This window comes from Crinia signifera, chromosome 9 (genome assembly GCF_055691185.1).
Source record: "Crinia signifera chromosome 9, ASM5569118v1, whole genome shotgun sequence".
Classification (NCBI taxonomy): domain Eukaryota; kingdom Metazoa; phylum Chordata; class Amphibia; order Anura; family Myobatrachidae; genus Crinia; species Crinia signifera.
This window is the reverse complement of record NC_139225.1, coordinates 123,642,760-123,664,671: the sequence shown is the minus strand read 5'-3', so window position 1 is coordinate 123,664,671 and position 21,912 is coordinate 123,642,760. Positions and strand designations below refer to the sequence as shown.

Sequence of the window (21,912 nt, the reverse complement as noted above, 5' to 3'; positions counted from 1 at the left end):
TAAAAAATATATACTTTTTTATCAATTCTTTTTATATGCATAAAATTTTGCTACATTATTACTGAGTGTCTCCGGTTGTCCTTTTGTTCAGCAAAGCTCATAGGCAAAACAATATAAATCCAGCAGCGCAAGTGTAAAACATCTTTTTCCCTTTTGTATACCTTTAGTGAGACTTAGCACGCTCACCTACACTTTTGCGGCAGCTGTTAATTCAGTTTATATACATTATCAATATATTATTCCTTGATATTTTGGTTAAGCTTTTGCTTTTCCTAAACAGCGCCAGGATCTGTGAACAGAAGAGGCTCTCCTTTGGATCCTCCTACGTCCACAGAAAAAAGCACCCTATTCTCTGACACTTCTGGCCATGTCTCCAACAAACCCATTTTATGACACCCATAGACCATCTCCAGCACCCCATTCTTTGACCCCCCAGTCATCTCAACTGCATCCCATTCTCTGACACCCCCAGTCATCTTTCTATTACCCCATTTTTTCACAACCCAAGTCATCTCATCCACACCCCATTCTATGACATTCCAAGCAATCTCTGCAGTACCTTATTATCTGACGCCCCCAGCCATCTCTCCAGCATGCACATCAATGAACAAGACTTGCTCCATTTTTTTCCAACAATCCAGATATATTCTGGTAAATTTATAGTCTTTTGATAAAAAAAATTCCCTGTAGTGCATGTTCAGGCTGAAGTATCCTAGTATGGTAAACAGTAGGAGCATACTTCTTGCCTATTCTCCTGGATCCTGCTGGAGAGTAGTGACACACAGTCCTGGCAGAGTGGACTTTGCTCCCGCATACCACCCAGTTCATATTGAAGTAGGCAGAATGAGGAGCATAATCAACATAATCTCGGGGTGTTCAAAGAGAGGGTGGGGCCTAGAAAACACATTTCAATGGAAATATGAACCAATCAGGATAATTCCTCTATAAGGGGCTGCGGCTTTCAGGAGCAGCACCCACTCTGCTTTGTCAGTGTCCACCTCACTGGAACCAGAGGGGCTGTCACTTGTGAGCTGAGTTAACAGTCAAAAACAAACTCTATCCAATCCCCATTGACCCATGTGGGGGCGGGGCTTAGTAATATCATACCAATATCTCCTCTGTCAGGAGGGGTTTCTGAGTACTCATAAACCCTCCCTGTGTGCGCTACTGGAATTTTGAGGGCATATTTAATAAAAACTGTCAGTTGGACGGCGAAACATGTCAGGGAGCACCTGCTGATTTTAATTGGACAACTTTGGTCTGACTCCCACCACCTCTCACTATCACAATATTGGAGACCGATTTCCCCCACTTTGCAACACCTGGGTCAAACAGCTACAATATCCACCTGGGTACCACCACCTGCACAATAAGGATTACAAATTCCGCACCATTGTTGAGGACTCCCCGCACTCCTCCAGCGTGAAAAAAGAATCCAGCAAGGTTAAATGGATCCCCTTTCAGCTATACAAGGATTGACCCCAGGATTGTTCAAATACCATCGTCTCCCACCTTTGGGTGAAACGGGACTCCAGACCATAGGTATCAGACCCATTTTTCACAATTTTTTATTTTTCATACAATAATGTACATTTTTAATGTTCTGTAATATTATACATTTTGTGCAATATATTATGCTATCCATGCATTGATCGTATACCTACCCAGTGCAACTGCACACTGATTGAGGATTTTGTTTTAGAAATACATTTTTCATGTTGATAGAAACTGATTGTAAAACCAATTACTGTTCTTAGCGCTCCACCCACCCCCTTTTTTCCATATTTAATAAAAAGTGGTTTTAATTATTTATTGCAGGGATCTTAGTGCACCCCCTTTAAAAACAAATTGTCCCTTCTTCCCCCTTACATATTTGAAATTGTGCGTCTCAATTGTTCCTGCGCTCTGTGTATACCCACAGCAGGACGCATACGCTGTGTGACATTAGGCTAGACAGATGCACAATTGCAAAACACCCGACATTTGTGTGAATATTGGCATTCCATGCGACTCTGAATCAGCTTCTTTGTGTTCTTAACAGGCATTAACTAAAGACTTATTAAGAATGTCTGTGTCAGGATCAAGGATGAGAACATTGCTCACCTACATGCTTACACCACTCCCTGATCTAATTGCATGATGTTATTCCTGTCAATTGTACATGTTCATCATTGTTAGTAACATGGCTCTGTGAGTGATTCTAGGAATGGCGATCACAGGCCTGACTCAGTATTAGAGGCTGCGTCTGTGTCGCATGCATGCTGATGATTACAATCGGAGAACACAGTGTGATTTTGGCTGCAGAAAACTGGTATTTTACTGTTGCTGAGTGTTGTTAGGTGGCTGCTAGCCAGATGTGGGCGTGTCATAGTAACTAATCACATATGCACATGTGCAGGGCTTCTATACGGACGCACAGTCGCTGTGGCGGGAGGGCGGGATGGGGACGGTGGCGGCACTTGGACATGGGAATGCCCAGCATTTCATGGGTGTCCCCATGCAAACCCTGGGCGTCCTCATGCAAATGCGGCCGTGATGCAGTATGCCAGGGGCAGGTGTCTGACGTCACGTGACTTCAGCAACTCACCCTGTCTTCGTCCCAGAGCCCGCAAGTATAAGTCAGTCTCCTCTAACTTATATTTGAGAGCCCAGGAGAAATCATTCGATGGTCGCCAACCATCGAATGATTTCTCCTGCTGTGGGCACATACAAGGGGATGTGTTTTCATAACACATCCCCTCGCATGGTTGCAAGGTGATACGGCAGCGGGCGGCGGGGTGGCTACTCTGGAACTCAGTAAGTTGCAATCTTCAACCAGAATCAGGCACATAGATTCTATCCATGAGCACATGCTAAAACAGCCTGATATACAGTGAATGACTACGGAGGATTGCTATACAGGCTTATATAGAAGTGTACCATTCATTACCATCAGCTCTTCAACTAATGGTACCACAACTTTCCCCCCTTATGACCCGATCTCACCCTGTACTTGTGGATTTTTTGTCACTGCCATAATGTAAATCACCTACAAACTAACAAGGAGGAGTTAATCTATATAATAATGCTGTAAGGTCTCCTGTCTCCTACGTGTATGCACAGTAAGAGGTGGTACATGCCCCTTCCTTTCAGTGGCTGCCACTGCTAGAGAAACAGATCAGTTTTTCCTGGAGTAGAGGAAATATTGCCAGACAGGGGCAGATTGAGAACATATAATGTGGCCCTTGAGTGGCCTCAAGTGGGCGTCACTAAATCAGATGTAGGCGGAACCAACACCAAAATAAGTGGGATTAATGATTAATACATAACAACTCCTGTGTGGAATCCGTGTGAATAAGCTTGGCAGTCTTGGCCCTCAGATCTTTAACCTGCTGTGATAAACCACAAACCTCCACGTTTCAAATACCACCCCACCTCCCTCCAGGACAGCAATGTTTGGTGTGGCTCCCCTTTTCGAATATTGGACTGTGCTGCAGGCTCAAGTCTGCAACTGCCACTGACAAGGAAGTCCAGCAACAGAGCATTTTGTACCTAATAGAATGGGTCATGTTGGAGGGTATGTATTCCACCCCCAGATAGCAGCTGCTCCTGTCCCTTTAACAGAAGTCACAATGGATGGAGATAGGCAACCGCCTTAGATGAGTATTTGCAGCATCAGTTACTCTGCTCTGTGAACCAGCAAAAGGTTGTTTATGTGAGAAACAGGAGGGGGACGGGCCACTACTCCGGGCAGGGCCACATTTGAAAGAAACTTTATTGGCTGACAGGTGGCTTCACAGGTGCATTGGCCTATTGGGAATCTTCCATGGGAGTCAAATTGTCTCATTGCTGTGAGAATCTGAGATGATCCCAAAGATGCATAAATGTAATAACACTTAGAAGAATATAACTACATTATCATGGTGTCCATTAATACAATATAAATGTCCTTTCAGTTATTCAGTGATTTTATAATGTGCCCATGTGTGTTGATTGAATTGAACAAAATTGTTAAAAGAAAGTTAGCAGAACTGCTAATATACATTGATAATTATGGAAACATGTATTAAGACACTATATTTGCACAGTCCTCGAAGTCACCACTTATTTACCAACATATCCGGTGATGACCTGCTGGAGAGAACAATTGTTGGTGTTTATACTTTTGTATAATTTAAAAACCACTTTTCCACACTCGGGATGACTTGGTAATATTGAGCCTTTCGCAGTACCCTGCAGGCCTCACAGTAGCTGCTGTCCCACCCGTGTCCTCTTATAACACGGTACTGGGATCTCCAGTTAAAGTAATTCTGATATCTTTTATCATCCTTATCCAACTCTAGAAGATAAGACGCCAGGTCCTTTGCACTTGGGAAATCATCTACATGAATAAAAGCATCTCCGGGCAGAAAACGTTCATAGTTTTTCCGAGATGTCCCTAAAACAATGGGAACAGCCCAAGAGTCATAGGCATTTGACCACAGTTTCTCAGTAATATAATCCTTATAGATGGAATTCTCAAAGGCCAGGTAAAATTTGTACTGGGAGATGGTTTGATAGAAGTCATCCCAAGACAGCTTCATGTGCTTCTTCCCATAAACATCAACTGGAATGTATTTCTTCAGCTCCTCATAGTAGACACTGCGTCGGACCCCCGGATACCATTTACTAACCACCCAAGAGACCAATTTAGACTTGGCTGGGATATTAAGGTTCTGAGGTTCTCTCAAAGCTTCAACTCGACCATAGGGTCTGTAGACATCGGAGTCTTGGCGGAATGTCATAGTCATGTTAAACAGATTATCCAGAAAATGCAGATTTTTAATAATCAATGGAGGTTCCATGTTGAACCATACCCAACGCTGATAATGAGGCCTTGGTTGTTGTGGCAAAGATAGTTTGTCATACATGATGTCTACATGGTGCATGACCACAGCATCCGCAATGTTGTACAAACTCCTGTTTGCTGTTAATTTGCACCCAGGGATGCCATGAACACTCTGGCAAGTGTCTAATGGGAACGGTTCCCCAAAAGGCCAGACCCATACAAGGACAAGGAAGTCTTTCTCCTCACTGTGCCTCAAGCTTGTGGAAGTCTTCAGGAATTCATCTGCTATTTCTCTCTCTTTACATTTAAAGTCCACTGACTGACCTAATCTTCCCCATGTCCAAGAAAACAAGATCACAAGGAAGATAATAGGGATAATGAAGATCAGATTGTGATAATGAAATGGCTTCAACATAATTTGCCTGTAAAAAAAAAAAAAAAGTTTATTGTTAAATATCTATATATTCTCATCCAGCCATAAATAGTGGGGTATCACACTTGTGCAACTATACTGTTCCCTCAAAGCTGAGTGAACAAGAAATTGTCAGGCAAGTAACCAAACTTACTAATACCCCGTTCTCACTGCTAGGCCGGGGTCCTTCGCTGCAGTCCCCGGCATAGCCGTGTTGTTCACACTGGCAGTTTGAACATGGCATAAGGGGAAAATCACAAAGCATTCTGCACAATTGTATTGAACATTAGATCCTAGATGTAGCTTCTCTAGGGAAGGCTTCTAATTCTAGGGACATAATTTCTGGACTGTTAAACATAGTTCATGTCATACCTATGGGATCATGTATTCCCTGCTGTTTTCCTATGAAAATAAATTACATTAGAACTTACTCTTTTTTTATAGATAAATCATTTACAGGTTTTTAATATACGGAATTAGGGGCATACTTATCAAAATGCTATAGTATACTTTGATATATTTGTCACTCATCCATAACCATGTTTTTGTTCCAACCAGCCAGATCTAAAGATAAATCTTACTAGTGTATGGTCACCTTTAGGGCCTGATGTATCAAGCTTCAAATGTGATTAAATGGAGAGTGATAAACAATCAGACAATCAGCTCCTACCTGTCATTTTTCAAATCCAGCCTATAATATGACAGATAGAAGCTGATTGGCTGGTTGTTTATCACTCTCCATTTTAACACTTTTTGAAGCTTGATACATCTGGCCCTTAACACGGCGTTTCAAAAAAACAAACAATAAAACAATGGCTGTAGATGTAATTATTTTATATACTGAGGGGATATCCTTATATCCAAAATGATTTACAATACTGGTGCTGCAGCTGTACACAAGTTTTCTAATAAACACTGCAGTGATGACATTAGAACTTATTCCTTATCAGAGATAACAGTAAAGCTCACCTTTTATTAAGTCAGATATTATGAAAAGTTTTTTTTTAGTAGCGCTTGTCTATAATAAATAAAATATAGTGCATATATTAACAAAAACAGACACCATGGGTGAAATTTAATAGGATGAGAGATTCAGAAAGTGAGAGATTTGGTAAGAAATCTCCAGGTTTTTTAAAGCGGCAATCACTTACACTGCAAAACCAGTTTGATGTTGAAGTGTAAATGATTGGCGCTTTTAACAAACTGGAGATTTCTTACCAAATCTCTCACTTTCTGAATCTCTCATCCTATTAAATTTCACCCCATGTGCCATATGGATGATGGAGGCCACTTTGCTTATCAGGACCTTCAAAGCAGCAGATATTTTTCTGTACCCTTCCCCAGATTTGTGCCTTCATACGATCCTGTTTCGGAGGTCTACAGACCATTCCTTTGACTTGATGCTTGGTTTGTGCTCTGACATGCACTGTCACGTGTGGGACCTTATATAGACAGGTGTGTGCCTTTCCAAATCTTGTCTTATCAGCTGAGTTTACCACAGGTGGGGCCAGATGTATCAAGATACAAAAAGTGATAAAATGGGGAGTGATAACAGCCAGCCAATCAGCTCCTAACTGACATGTTACAGGCTGTGTTTTTGAAGCTTTATACATCTGGCCTGTGGACTCCAAATAAGCTGTACTAACATCTCAAGAATGACCAGTGCATACGGGATGCACCTGAACTCAATTTTTTTTTTTTTTAACAAATATTTTTCTTTATTGAAGCATGAAATAAAATACATCTGGAATATAATTGCATTCCCATTGTGTGAAGCATAAAATGTAGTCATAATAGATTTGTATACAAAAAGAATAAACAATTTGCAACATACATTTTGCAGCAGTGTCTTTCATTTCAAACAATCAGTACAACATATAAGAGGGGCAATAGAAGATTCATCTGGATCCGCGCCTATACCCAGCCCAGTCCCAACTAGTGGTGCGTATCATGCGCAACAAGTGATATTGGGGGATCCTGAATACACACTCGTGTTTCATACCACAGAGTATTCCTGAACATTTCCAAATCTGCTCCTTCATAGACTCTGACAGGGTTTATATGTAGCTTTCCCACGTATCAAAGAATTTCTCCGTAAATTTTTCCTTTTGTCTGAGCTCAATTTTGAGCTTCATGGCAAAGGCTGTGAATACTTATGTACATGTGATTTCTTAGTTTTATATTGTTAATACATTTTCAAAAATCTCCCAAAACTTTTTTCACGTTGTCATTATGGGGTATTGTAGAATTATGTATGTGTAGAATTGTCAGGGAGATAATGAATTAATTTATTGCATTTGGAATATGGCTGTAACAAAACTAAATGTGGGTAAAGTAAAGTGCTGTGAATACTCCCGGTGGTGTCATCCACCCCGATGCCTGTCCTGTTAGGCTGTTTAGGTAAGGAATGGAGACTGGCACTCGTAGGTCTTGTAAAAATTTGTATTGAAAAAACAGTGGAAAGACAACCCTGGTTGACAAGGTTGTCTTTCCACTGTTTTTTCAATACAAGTTTTTACAAGACCTACGAGTGCCAGTCTCCATTCCCTACACATATATATATATATATATATATATATATATTTCACATTCTATTGCAGTCCATTATCACAAGCCAGAGAGGGCAATAGCCCCAAAGAAGGAGAAATGGAAGAGAATGAGTGCCCGGATTATATTATTCTCTGCATCACCATATCACCATACTTACTTCTTGTTCTTACAGATTTTTGGTACGGATGATACAAAAAAAATAGAGTAAAAAATACACATTATGGGCCAAATTTTATTGGGTGAGAATCAGAATGTGAGAGATTTTGGGAGAGGTTTAGCATTTTTCTAAAGCGGCAATCATTTACACTGCAAAACAGGTTGATTTTGCCATGTAAATGATTGCCGCTTTAAAAAAAAGTGAAAACTCTCCCAAAATCTTTCACTTTCTGATTCTCAGACCCCACTACATTTGGCCCTATATTACAGAATGGCATTTGTGCTGTGTGGGGAACCCTTCTAATCATAAATAGCCTCTACATTGCACAAAATAGAGTAGAAGTATTTTTTATGAACCTTTAGAACCGAGGTGGGGATATTCTTTTCTATGGTAGAAATACAAGTCCCAATATGCTTGCCAGCCAAAGGCTTTGCTCTGCCACTAGATCCCAGTTAATTGATAAGCTTTTGCCATTCCCTCATCAGATGACAGAAAGATTTCCACTGCTGTGGAACAGATTGCTTTTGTTGTTGGCAGCTTATAAGTATTGTCTCAGCCCAGCATCAGCATCCACAGAGCTTGCTGAAAGGGGTCAGGTGATAAAAATAGAAAGGGTATCCCAACATGAGGTATAATGGAACCACAGATGTCAGTTGCCATGTAAGTCACTATGGGTGCCAGACGTCTCATTGACAGTCGGGATTCCGACAGTCATTACTCCGACATCGAAATCCCGACTGCTCACTCGTGGGGGTCCACGACCCCCATAGAGGGAGAATAAAATAGGTGGCGAGCGCAGCTCACCACCGTGCCCACAGCGTGGCGTGTGCAGCGAGCCCGCAAGGGGCTTCATTGCGCTCCCCCCGATGTGCAGATGGGATTCCGACGTCGGAGTAATGACTGTTGGAATCCCGACTGTTGGTGTGTTATACCACACCCATCACTATGATTTGTGGCCAAATAGGCAAAAAATTGGGTGTCAAAATTACAGTGTGTATGGAGGTCAAAATTTCTTTACATAGGTCCATGTGTGTGTGCTTCCCACAATCCCCCCTTAGTAACAGCAGTGGCAAACACAGGATTTCTAGAGGGGGGTTTCCAAACGCAGTATACAAATTATCACTCTGTGGAACATTGTAAGAAGAGCGGGAGTCTGAGGGAGCGCAAGTAGAACTTAATACCGGCCCTGAACATTAATGTACACACTGGTCTTTTTATACACTCCATACTGTATAGAACACAGTAATAATATTCATCACTATATAATGTATAACTATATACTATATTATAGGCTGTATTAAACTTTAAAATAATACAAATAAGTTGTCAGAGAAAAAAGGTTAAACATAATTAATAAATACACAAACATAATAGAACCAGTACTGCACTTTCAAAGCACACATTCTCCCACCTCATGGTAAGGCTCCAGTCACTTCTTCCTGGTAGCTGCTCTCTGGTCCAGTGCACTGATTGAGGACTCAGATCCACACACACAGCAAACTTTAGTAGAAGAAGCTGCTACCACTGGGCATGTGCAGCAGCTCTGCTCTGTCCCTTACACTGCATGATGTTGCGGCAGCTCTAGTAATCATATTATATACCATTGTTATTGTAATAATTTCAACCACTTGCCAAGAGGATGGGGGTTTCTGTTCAAACGGACCCCCCCCCCCTTTACCTATGAACAGACATGCAAATCTAAAGCAAAGATGAGTACTTACGTTTCCTGGTAGAACCGATTGAGGACAATAAGTGAAAAGCTGTCAACGTATTAATGTCCAATATTCTCACATCAGTATCACTGATGTATCAGTAGCCTGTATTCTGATACAGTGTCTGTCTCTGAGCCATTCTGCACAAATAGCCTTCATAGCAGAAGTGGTTTATGATATGTGGATACTTGTATGAGAGCCTGGTTATGTGTATGATAGAATTACAGGACAGGATTAGCACTACAGTCATCAAAGGCTTGAATGTGACACAACAATGCTCTGAAATTGCATAAATGTCAAATAAACGACGCAACAGTCACACCTATGCTTCATGTCTTTACATTGGATTTATTTTAATGGTTTATGACACAGCTTGTGGATTTTGCTTGAAATGCAACTGAGTGATATCCGTTCCATGATGAAGCTGGCTGGTAGCACTGATGATTTAACACCGGAGGCCAAATGTAGTAAACTGAGATTTTTTTGGGTCAAAAATGGCCAAAATCTCACGTTTTCCAAAAAACGCACAAATGACAACATGTGAATTGTGGTCAAATTTGCACGTTTTGCCACGATCCAAAAAATTGCATCCAGATGTTTCCCCATTAAAAAGTATTAGGTGCGATTTTTCAAATTACACCCTAAACATGACCAAAAATCACCAGTCGACCTACAGTTAATCTTTCAGGAGTCCAGATACCGCAAAAGACTGGTCGATGATCTTTTCTGCATGCATGAAAGATCATCGACCTCTATTAATGAGCGGCAGCTACACGCATTAATATCGTTCATACACATCGACGATTTGAACGATTGGAAATGTATTTTTGATCGATCAGGAATGCACACATTGTATGCCAAATCTATCCGTGTGCATGCACCTTAAGCCAATAGCATTATTATAATAAGTGAACTTCAATGCACTCTTTATTCTTTTGGTTAGTTAAGGAAAATATTCAGTTTTGAAAACCATGATGTTTATTGTATTGTCAACACACGGGAACAATAAAATGGGCAATCACAGAACCAGTACAATAAGTAATAGTACACATAAATAAACAGCAAAAACAGGTGTAGGCCCAGTAATTACTATTAAAAATAAAGGAACAGAAAAGAAAACAAAACGAGGATGCAGTCTTGCAGCTAAAATGGGGGAATGTGGCAAAACAGATGAAACAATACAAAATATCAAGGGAAAAGGTAATAGGAAAAGAGAATGGAGGTTACCAGAGATCAGGAAGGGGAGAGGATTGGGACTGATACCATGGGGACCAGATTTTGTGGAATGTGGATATGACGTAATTTTAATGGGAAATTGACCTAGACTACCATTTCGGGTTACTATACCGCCATCTTTCACACTACATAACGAATGAAAGTGGCCCTTTGACTGTGAGACCCATTCACAATTCAAACCTACTGTGTTAAACTCAATATTCTATCCAACATCTACCAGTAATTGCACACTTTATTATTGTTTTTGGTACTTGTGTATTATCACGGCGCCCAAGATTTCAATCGTACAACATAGTTTTGGTCGCATCGCATGCGATCCAATTGCATGCGATCCGACCAAATTGAACCCGATTTTTAATTGTACAGGCACCCTGATGGGTGATTACTATGTTTAAATGCACCCGCATTGTTAATGCCACCCCCACTCTCAACGGCCATCCGAAGCGTGGCGAGCGCAGCGTGCCCACGAGGGGCGGCGGTACGCGTCCTCCGACCTTTTCATACCCTCACTATCTACGTCGGCGTGGAGATGATTTTAGACGGTGTGGCAAGCGCAGCGAGCGACCAAGCCCGAAGCATGGCGAACGCAGCGAGCGTCTGCTCGCCACGCTTCAGGCTTGGTGGCTCGCTGCGCTCGCCACACTATCTAAAATCAACTCCACTCCGACGTGGATAGTGAGGATATGAAAAGGTTGGAGGACGCGTACCTCCGCCCCTCGCGGGCTCGCTTCACGTGGCCGTTGATAGTGGGGGTGGCGTTAACAATGGGGATGCATTTAACATAGTAATCACCCATCAGGGTGCTTGTACAATTTATTATCGCATCGCATCACATGCCATTTCTAATGGCATGCGATACAATATTTTATCGTACAGTGCGGGTCTGTGGGCCCGGAAATCGGGACCCATCGCATACCTTAATTAGTGGTATGTGATGCGATAGGCGCCATGATGATACACAAGTACCTCGTTTTTTTCATAGTTATTTCTGTGTACACATACAGTTTTTATTTCTTTATGAGGAAACCTCATGTGACAATATATCTGTATGTGTACCATTACTCAGTGATACCCAGCGCTGTTCAAACCCCTTCTTTTATAGCCATATTTCCAGAGGGACTTCTCACATCCTTCGTGAACAGCAGCTAATTGACAGCACCTGGTGATCCGTTAGTATTATTGGGAATAAATAGCTTGGTATAATTGAGAATTGGTCTTAGTTTTGGAGATCCCAAGATATTTGATAGCAGACAGAAGCCAAATGAAGTTAATTTATTTGTAAGCACTGGAGGCAGGATACAAATAGTCAGAGGTCTGGTCAGTTTTGATTGGTTTATTATTGGGCATTGCCATAGAGTTGTCCAATACATACTGATACATAATGTGGACATTTCATTATCATTATACTTTAATTATATGGTACCACAAAGGTTTCACAGGGTCTAACAAAGTACATAAACATATTAGCACACAAGTAAAGGAGCTTATAACACAAGGTACGTACATGGCATACTTAAAACATTTGAGAAATATTAGGTTTGCAGCCCAATTTTACAATCATTTATTACATCTACAACTCAACCCAACAGGAAAAAGGCATCACAAATATTAACATGCCAAATGCCACTCTTTTTACCCACTGTTGTTTATACTTTTGTGTCTTCTAAAAACCATGTTTTCACACTAGGGATAACTTGGTAATATTCAGCCTGATGCAGTGCCCGGCAGGCTTTGCAGTAGTGGTTATCCCAGCCAGTTTCTCTTATTACGCGGTATTGGGATCTCCAGTTAAAGTACTTCTGGTATCTTTTATCATCCTTATCCAACTCTAGAAGATAAGACGCCAGGTCCTTTGCACTTGGGAAATCATCTACATGAATAAAAGCATCTCCAGGCAGAAAACGTTCATAGTTTTTACAAGATGTTCCTAAAACAACAGGAACAGCCCAAGAGTCATAGGCATTTGACCACAGTTTTTCAGTAATATAATCCTTATAGATGGAATTCTCAAAGGCCAAGTAAAATTTGTACTGGGAGATGGTTTGATAGAAGTCATCCCAGGACAAGTTCATGTGCTTCTTCCCATAGACATCAATTGGAATGTATTTCTTCAGTTCCTGATAGTAGACACTGCGCCGGACCCCCGGATACCACTGACTCACCACCCAAGAGACCAATTTAGACTTGGCTGGGATGATGAAGCTCTGACGTTCTCTCAAGGCTTCAACTCGACCATAGGGTCTGTAGACATCGGAGTCTTGGCGGAATGTCATAGTCATGTTAAACAGATTATCAAGGAAATGCAGATTTTTGATAATTAATGGAGGTTCCATGTTGAACCATACCCAACGCTGATAATGAGGCCTTGGTTGTTGTGGCAAAGATTTTTCGTCATACATGATGTCCACATGGTGCATGACCACAGCATCCGCAATGTTGTACAAACTCCTGTTGGCTGTTAATTTGCATGCCGGGATACCGTAAACACTCTGACAAGTGTCTAATGGGAATGGTTCCCCAAAAGGCCAGACCCATACAAGGACAAGGAGTTCTTTTTCCTCACTGTGCTTCAAGCTTGAAAAAGTCTTTAAGGATTCATCTGCGGTTTTGCAAATTATCTCTCTCTCTTTAGATTCAAATTTCACTGACAGACTTGGTCTTCCCCATGTCCAAGAAAACAAGATCACAAGGAAGATACCAGGGATGATGAAGATCAGATTCCGGTAATGGAATGGTTTTAACATATTTAGCCTGCAAAAAATGGTCACAGTTGTAAGATAATATTATAAGTAATGATGGCTTAAAAATATATAAAGATATATAACTAAAAATAAATACAAATCGACTGTAGTTTATGATGGTGCCACCCCATTTTTTTAATGGGGGCTTAGAGGGGGGGGGGGGGTAGGGAATAACATCAAGCCAATAACAATAATGGTCAACAACAAAAAAAATGTAATCTTTATTTTAATTACTCTCTATATCGAAACATAACCAAAACCTCTGTTTGTTTGTTTTTAAACTTTGCTTTTGTCCCTTTAACAATGATCATTAAATATTAAAGTTTTTGAATTACTATATACAGAGAAGCATGTTTTAGCAAGTAAGGGAGGAGCTAAGCAAGCTAAACATTTACATTAAGATGTGATGGACTTTGAAGGTTGTTATCAGGGGCAATACAATGAGAGTATGATGGGGGATTATATTTGGGGGCCAATATGAAAGTCCATACAATCACAGAAGAAATATGAAAAATATTAAACTATATAATATATATTCTGTTACAGTAGTGGTTTGTTGTTAAAAATAATTGTAAATAAAAGTAATTAAAGTTCATAACAAAAGTATGTTTTATATTTACATACAATAAAGTTATGAAAGGGAAATTTTTTGGGAAATCCATAATTTCATTCTGAAAAATCAGGTATACAGAACCCAGACTCAAAATTTGTGTTGACCGTTGTAAAATGTAGATGTAGTTTGAAGGTGAGACAACACAAAATCTATTAGAAATAATAAAATAATATAGGGGGGGGGGGGGTGGAGAAAAGAAGCTGTAAATCACTTCAAAAATATGCATGTTGCAATGGTAGTTGTGTGAAGAACTTGTTGACCTATCTGGCACCCAAAAACAGTTTGCTTTCAATACTACATAAATAAGGGTATACTTTCCTACAATCCAGGAGAATCTAATCTTTGGTCTTTTCTCGGAGGGGAGAGTATTGTAGGCAATTATGCCCTTCTTTATAAAGGAGGTTGAGGCCGAGTCCAACCCGTTACAGGAGCCCAGCAAATTACGCCCTAGCAATGGGAAATAGCCGTCTGCTGTATGCTCCATCACCGCCCGCCGCCTGGCTGCTGCTCCAATACATCCTGGGGACCGGCTGTATGATTAAGATACAGTCTTCAATGAGTAAGCATCAATGAGTAAGCATAGCCCTCAGTTCTGTGGTGTTCTTGCTCACACATTTATGGAGTTTCTGAAGGGCAGTGGAGACTATTGCCAGGCACAGCATGACCTGTGTGCAGACAACCTGTAGAAGAAATTCATTACTACTCCACCAAGAAACCCCCCTAAGAGCAGTCAACCTGGACAAGAAGTGTTGGATTAGACTTGGCAGCACATTTCGTGTTAGGAGCTGTAATCTGAATGGGGTAAACCTCAGTACACTGCATGTGTTTTGCCTCGGTATTACGGAAGATTTCCTAATTGTAAGGCTCATTTTACATTTCTTGCTTCCATTCAAAACAGCACTGAGCAATTTGTAGAATAAGTAGAGTGAAGCCCACTTCAGTTTATAAACAAATTCCTTTCTAATTAACTTTTTTAATTTGCATCTTTTCCAATAAAAATGGCCCAGCTCCAGTGGAGATAACCTACAAAAACATGAGATTTCTTATCACCCACAACCCCACCGATGCAACATTAAATAAATTCTTAGAGGAGCTTAAAAAGTATGGTGTGACCACAGTTGTCAGAGCGTGTGAAGCTATTTATGGGCAGTACGGATGGTGTAATGGTTAGCATTACTGCCTCACAGCGCTGAGGTCATGGGTTCGAACCCCACCATGGCTCTAACTGGAGATTGTATATTCTCCCCGTACTTGTGTTGGTTTCCTCCGGGTACTCCGGTTTCCTCCCATAACCCAAAAATATCCAGGTAGGTTAATTGGCTGCAAACAAAATTAACCCTAGAATGTCTGTATGTACATGTGGTAGGGAATATAGATTGTAAACTCCACTGGGGCAGGGACTGATATGAATGTTCAACTATACTCTGTAAAGCGCTGCGGAATATGTATGCACTATATAAGAATCTGTTAATAAATAAATATTTATGACACTGCTCTAGTCAAAAAAGAAGGCATTCAGTTTTTGGATTGGCCCTCTAGCCAGATTGTAGATGATTGGTTAAACCTCCTAAAATCTAAATTTCGTGAAGAACCTGGCTGATGTATTGCAGTTCATTGTGTTGCTGGTCTTGGAAAAGCTCCAGTACTTGTGGCCCTTGCTCTTATTGAATGTGCGAGTGACCGCGTGGGGGGTGGCGGTGGTGGTGTATGAATGACCAGCGGGGGGTCGGTGTTTGCGAGTGACAAATACATGGAATGTACATTGAAATCATCCATTTTTGGTAATTTCTTTTAGGGGTAATCTATTCCACCCAGGGTAATCCTACGCAGAGCGCCTAAAATGGCTGCCGCACCTGGTACCTTGTCAGGGTGAAGTACACAACCCATGGAAGTTATTATCCAAAATGCTGCACCACTCCTGCATTATGCTTACTGCATACTCAAGGGTTTCTTTTGTCTGTGACTTGTCTGTTACTGTACAACCAACATCCTCTGTATTGTTTTTTAATGCCTGTAAAGTCCTGTTGGAGAAAGTGCGCTATATAAATTAAACGTACTTACTTACTTATATACAATTGAGAGCAAATATTTTTTTGGGTGCCAGATAGGTCAACATGAGGACTCGCCCCAAAATGCAGCATGAGGAGGGGATCGATTTAGCACCTTCTAGAACAGTGGTTCTCAACCTCGGTCCGCAGGACCCCCACACGGTTCATGTGTTCCAGGTCACCTGTGCATTTTTAAATGTGACAGTTGGTGATACAGAGGGCAGTTGCTGGTGACCTGGAAAACGTGCACTGTGTGGGGGTCCTGAGGACCGGGTTTGAGAACCACTGTTCTAGAAGATAATATAATCTTATTGGTTGCTATGGGCAACGTACCATCTTCAATAGAACTGCCATACCCCTCAGTGTTTACAAAAAGTATTTATTACTGTATATCATATTCATATTATTTGTTAATTGGGCATAGCTACTGTAAAGCAGACACCAATAATAAGGCAGCCATTAACGTCTGACATCGCTTGTAGCTGCAGGTGTGGTGTGAAAGGAGGAGAGAATAGGACAAAATTGCCACTGCAAAAAAAAAAAATACTGATCTAGCTGGTGGCAGCCTCTTCTGTTTCTGGAGAAACAGAACCACATTGTGGTTATATGGAAACACATCATGCATCCTATTGGGGGAGACACCTGCAGAAAACAGTGGTGCACAGCACCTCAACAGAGAATGGTGGGGGAGGCGGGTGAATGGGAGAGTGGTGACAGTTGATCCCCACTTTGCTTGTGATGGCCAACAGGCCAAACAGTTAATGTAAGCCATGGCAATTGAACATCACAATTTAAATACAGGTTCGAGTCTCCCTTATCTGTGTATTCTAAAAACCGAAATATTCCGAAAATCGTGGTTTTTCAGAATATTTCAGTATATATTTTTTGTCCCCCCCACGCACCTTTTTTTCATACTTACCTCGTCCCCGATGTCCACGACGGCCTTCAGTATCCTCTTTAGTGGCATCTCTGGTCCCAGGGGTGCAGTGCGTGGGCCATGTCGTGGGGTGCCCGTGCACTCACGCAATGCAGCCCTGGAACCGGAGATGCCACTGAAGAGGATCCTAAAGGCCGCCATGGATGTCAGGGGACACCGTGGACATCAATGGACCATTGGGGCACCACCAGAGGACCAGGTAAGAAAAAATACGGTACTCTTTACCTAGAACGGCGCCCGCGATTGAAATCGCGATTGAAATCGCGGGCGTCGGGGGTAAAAATCGCGGTGATCGCGGTCATCGCGGGCATCGCGGGTAAATCGGGATGGCCGCGATGCCCGCGATGACCGCGATTTTCCCATAGGGAACAATGTTAAAACGGCAGATTGACCGCGATTTTACTATTAAATGCCTCAATGGACCCGATTTGGGGCCAAATAGGCCAAATTAACCCTTAAATGGCCCCCCAAATTTTTAACGCCACCCCACGATCCACGCCAACCCGAAGCGTGGCGAGCGCAGCGAGCCCGCGAGGGGCGGCGGTACGCGTCCTCCGACCTTTTCATGCCCTACTATCCACTAGGGCGTGGTGTGAGAATATAATAGTGTGGCGAGCGCAGCGAGCCACCGAGCCCGAAGCGTGGCGAGCGCAGCGAGCCCCGCGAGGGGACGCGGATACCTTCACAGGTAGACGCGTCCCCTCGCGGGCTTCACAGGTGTCCGCGTCGCCACGGACACCTGTGAAGCCCGCGAGGGGACGCGCATAACTGTGAAGGTATCCGCTGCGCTCGCCACGCTTCGGGCTCGGTGGCTCGCTGCGCTCGCCACACTATTATATTCTCACACCACGCCCTAGTGGATAGTAGGGCATGAAAAGGTCGGAGGACGCGTACCGCCGCCCCTCGCGGGCTCGCTGCGCTCGCCACGCTTCGGGTTGGCGTGGATCGTGGGGTGGCGTTAAAAATTTGGGGGGGCATTTAAGGGTTAATGGGCTCTGTGGCCCATTTAACATTGATTCCTATGGCCAAATCGGGTGGATTGAGCCATTTAACAGTAAAATCGGGTCCATCGCGCCTTTTAACATTGATTCCTATGGGAAATCGGGAGCATCGCGTCGCGGGCATCGCGGGTACATTTATGTGCGGCCGCGACGCGACCGACACGATTTCCATGTTTAACATGGGTTTCAATGGGAAATCGCGGGCATCGCGTCGGTCGCGTCGCGGCCGCACATAAATGTACCCGCGATGCCCGCGACGGGCGCCGTTCTAGGTAAAGAGTACCAAAAATACATATATTCCAAAATCCGCAAAAATCCCTGGTACTTGTGTAATATCTGGGCGCCCGATTTTTCCATCGGGTCGGAAAAATCGGGTCGATCACATCGCATGCGACCAAATCGCATGCGATGCAATGCGATTGACCCGATTTTTACATTGATTCCAATGTTAAATGGTCCCTGAGACCCGATTTTACATTGGGACCAATGTTAAATGCCCCCCAGACCCCATTTTTAATTGTATACCCACCCTTTTCATACCCCCACTATCCACGTTGGCATGGAGTTGATTTTATATAGTGTGGCGAGCGCAGCGAGCCACCGAGCCCGAAGCAGGGCGAGCGCAGCGAGCCCCGCGAGGGGACGCGGAATACATGTTAAGTAATCCGCTGCACTCACCACGCTTCGGGCTCGGTGGCTCGCCTCACTATATAAAATCAACTCCATGCCAACGTGGATAGTGGGGGTATTAAAAATGGGGTCTCGGGGGCATTTAACATTGGACCCAATGTAAAATCGGGTCTCAGGGACCATTTAACATTGGATCCAATGTAAAAATCGGGTCGATCGCATCACATGCGATTTGGTCACATGCGATGCGATCGACCCGATTTTTACGACCCGATGAAAAAATCGGGTCCATCGCATCTGATTGCATGCCTTAAGTTAAGGCATGCAATTAAAAAATCAGGCGCACAGATATTACACAAGTACCAAATCCCTTATCCAAAATGCTTGTGGTCCTGAGCATTTTGGATACGGGATACTCAACCTGTATGAGGAAATAATTAGTTGAAATGCCACCTACTGGCTAAAGTTGAGTAAACAGCTTAACTTTTAGATATTTCTTATTTGATAGAGTTGGAACTAAAGTTGTTATATTTGCAAGCAGGTTCCAATTTTTGATTCAAAAGGGCATATTGCAGCACTTGCGAGTTGTGCCTCAGGTGTACTGATGAAGGCAGTGGCGTAACTATAAATTTTGCTCCCCCCTGCCAAAACCCCCCCCCCCAAATAGTGCACCTACACTATATGCGACTCACCCTAGGACCCCCTTTCACAATATGACGCAATGTGTAATGACACATCTCACGTATGTATGTATGTATGTGTGTATATATATACACACACACACACACACAACATGTGTGTGTGTAAATTGTGCTTACCTGCCATAATTCTTGTTTCTGTTGGTCACTTTTAATGGCAGCCACCAGCCATGGATGGAGGAGGCGCAGGCCCACATGAGGATGAGGAGATAGCAGATGTACAGATGAGGAAGGACGAGTGGGGAGAGGTGTGCCTAGAGGGACAAATGTAGATTGTGGCAGAGGTAAAGAAAGGAAAGAGGCATGGATATACAGATGGAGCCCCTGCCATCCTTGGCCGGGGCTCGCCAGACCCTCCCCGCTGGCGAGCGCTGGTGGCAGGGGCTACACTGAACTGGGACACGCGTGCATTTCACACGCGCGCACGTCCAAGTCTCTCGGCGGGGACGCTGCATGTCCCTGCCCCTCTCCGCTTCAGGGAGATGGGCAGGGTTAGGGGGACGCTCGGGGGGGGGGGGGTTTTGAGGGCGATGGGGGCGGGGACCGGAGGCAGGCTCCGTTGCCCATCTGTAGAAAGTACCAAAGACCTTACAAAATATATTGAAAGTCTTGCATGCTCGTCAACTTCTCATCCATGCACACACCCTGCCTATTCAATTTTGCTTCACGGCCCACTACTACATTTACATTTAATTTCCCTATTCCCACATTTTTCTTCACATGTCTCCCCTGCCCATCACAATTTTCCTCAATTGCCCCCACCATTCAAATTTTTCTTCACATGCCCCCTTCTCATGATATTTGTGTGACCTGTCCATATTTTTAATAACATGCCCCCCACCTCCCACCATTCACATTTTTCATCATAATTTTAGCATTTCCCCCTTGCCAATCATTTGTCATCAGAATTTTATGACATTCCATTTCCCACCCCTCTTAGCCATAATACCTACAGTATCTTATTCACTCCTTACATGATGCACACAAGTCCCCCCCTTTATTCCCACTACATACCTGTCTCTGCTGTGTCTTTACTAACTGTAGCTGCTGTGTAAATATATGTATGAGTGCAGCTTCAGCTTCCATTACTGCTAGTAGTGCAAATGGTCTGAGGGGAGAGCAGGGGCATTCACACACATAGCACACATTCACACACACACATAGCACACATTCACACACACACATAGCATTCATTCACACACATAGCATACATTCACACACATAGCACACATTCACACACACACATAGCATACATTCACACACATAGCATACATAGGTGTGCGCACATTGAGTCTTATGGGTGCACAGGCACCCCCTAATGCTGTGCCCACCCTTATGAACACCTCCCTACCAACAATACCTTTTACCAAAGACTTTTGCTTTTTAGAACTGTATTCCATTGAAAGAAGCGCCTATCAATCAATTATGTGTGTTTTGCATTGTTACTTGTACCAGACCATTGTCATATCACTACATATCATCCATATATGTTTTTTACTTTATTTGCATGTGTTATTATACTTAGAGCCATTTTATATTGTAGCGAGTACCAATAGATGATGGTAGACACACCTGATTGGCGCTGTTAGACACACCCAATGGGCGGTGTTATACATGCCCAATATGTGGTGCTAGGCACACCCCTTTGACGGTGCACCCCCTAATAAAATGTGCTGCGCACGCCTATGATAGCATACATTCACACACATAGCATACATTCACACACATAGCATACATTCACACACACACATATTGTAGCATACTCACACCATGTACAGACACCAACATAACATAGACACACACACACACATCAGATACACACACACACACACACACACACACAAGCACAGCATAACTTCAAACACATAGCATACACACAAAAAAAGATACACACATAGCAAACATACACACAGCATATACACACAGAATGTACACAGTCACACACACACATAGAATACATACACACATGCATGCATACAAGCACACACACAGCATATACACACAAACATACCACCTCCGAGTCCTCCCCCCCTCCCTCAAACTTCAGCAAAGTGTACCACTACCTAGTACTGTACTTACTCAGCTGCTGGACACAAGATTCCAGGGCACTGGGCAGGCCTTCTCTCGTACAGGACACGCTGGAGCTTAGAGGATCTGCACACTAGCTCCCTCTATCTGCAGCCAGCGGCAGCCTGTCTCTATGACAATCGGAGTTTAGCTGCCGTCAGAGGGGTCGAAGAGTTCCTGCTGCCGGCGACGCTGACTGACAGCCAGGGCTGGCAACAGAAATCTTGGGGCCCTGTACAATTATATTTCTGGGGCCCCCACCTAATCCCAAATCCACACAACCCTCTTCTGTATGAGCCTCAT

The 21,912-nt window shown here is 43.0% G+C and overlaps 1 protein-coding gene across 2 annotated transcripts; it reads right to left on the bottom strand.

Moving 5' to 3' along the window:
• Positions 1–3,977: 3,977 nt before the first annotated feature.
• Positions 3,978–21,712, bottom strand: LOC146036701 (3-galactosyl-N-acetylglucosaminide 4-alpha-L-fucosyltransferase FUT3-like). Of its 2 annotated transcripts, none has more exons than XM_083160605.1 (3): positions 21,622–21,712; positions 19,663–19,796; positions 3,978–5,229 (listed from the first exon to the last, which is right to left on the bottom strand). In XM_083160605.1, exons 2-3 carry the CDS (start codon positions 19,737–19,739, stop codon positions 4,137–4,139), a joined length of 1,170 nt encoding a protein of 389 aa, XP_083016731.1. In that variant the 5' UTR covers positions 19,740–19,796; positions 21,622–21,712; the 3' UTR covers positions 3,978–4,136. The 2 variants fall into 2 exon arrangements, with proteins under 2 accessions (XP_083016731.1, XP_083016730.1); XM_083160604.1 differs by lacking the exon at positions 3,978–5,229 and adding an exon at positions 11,759–13,625.
• Between the last annotated feature and the right edge of the window lie 200 nt (positions 21,713–21,912).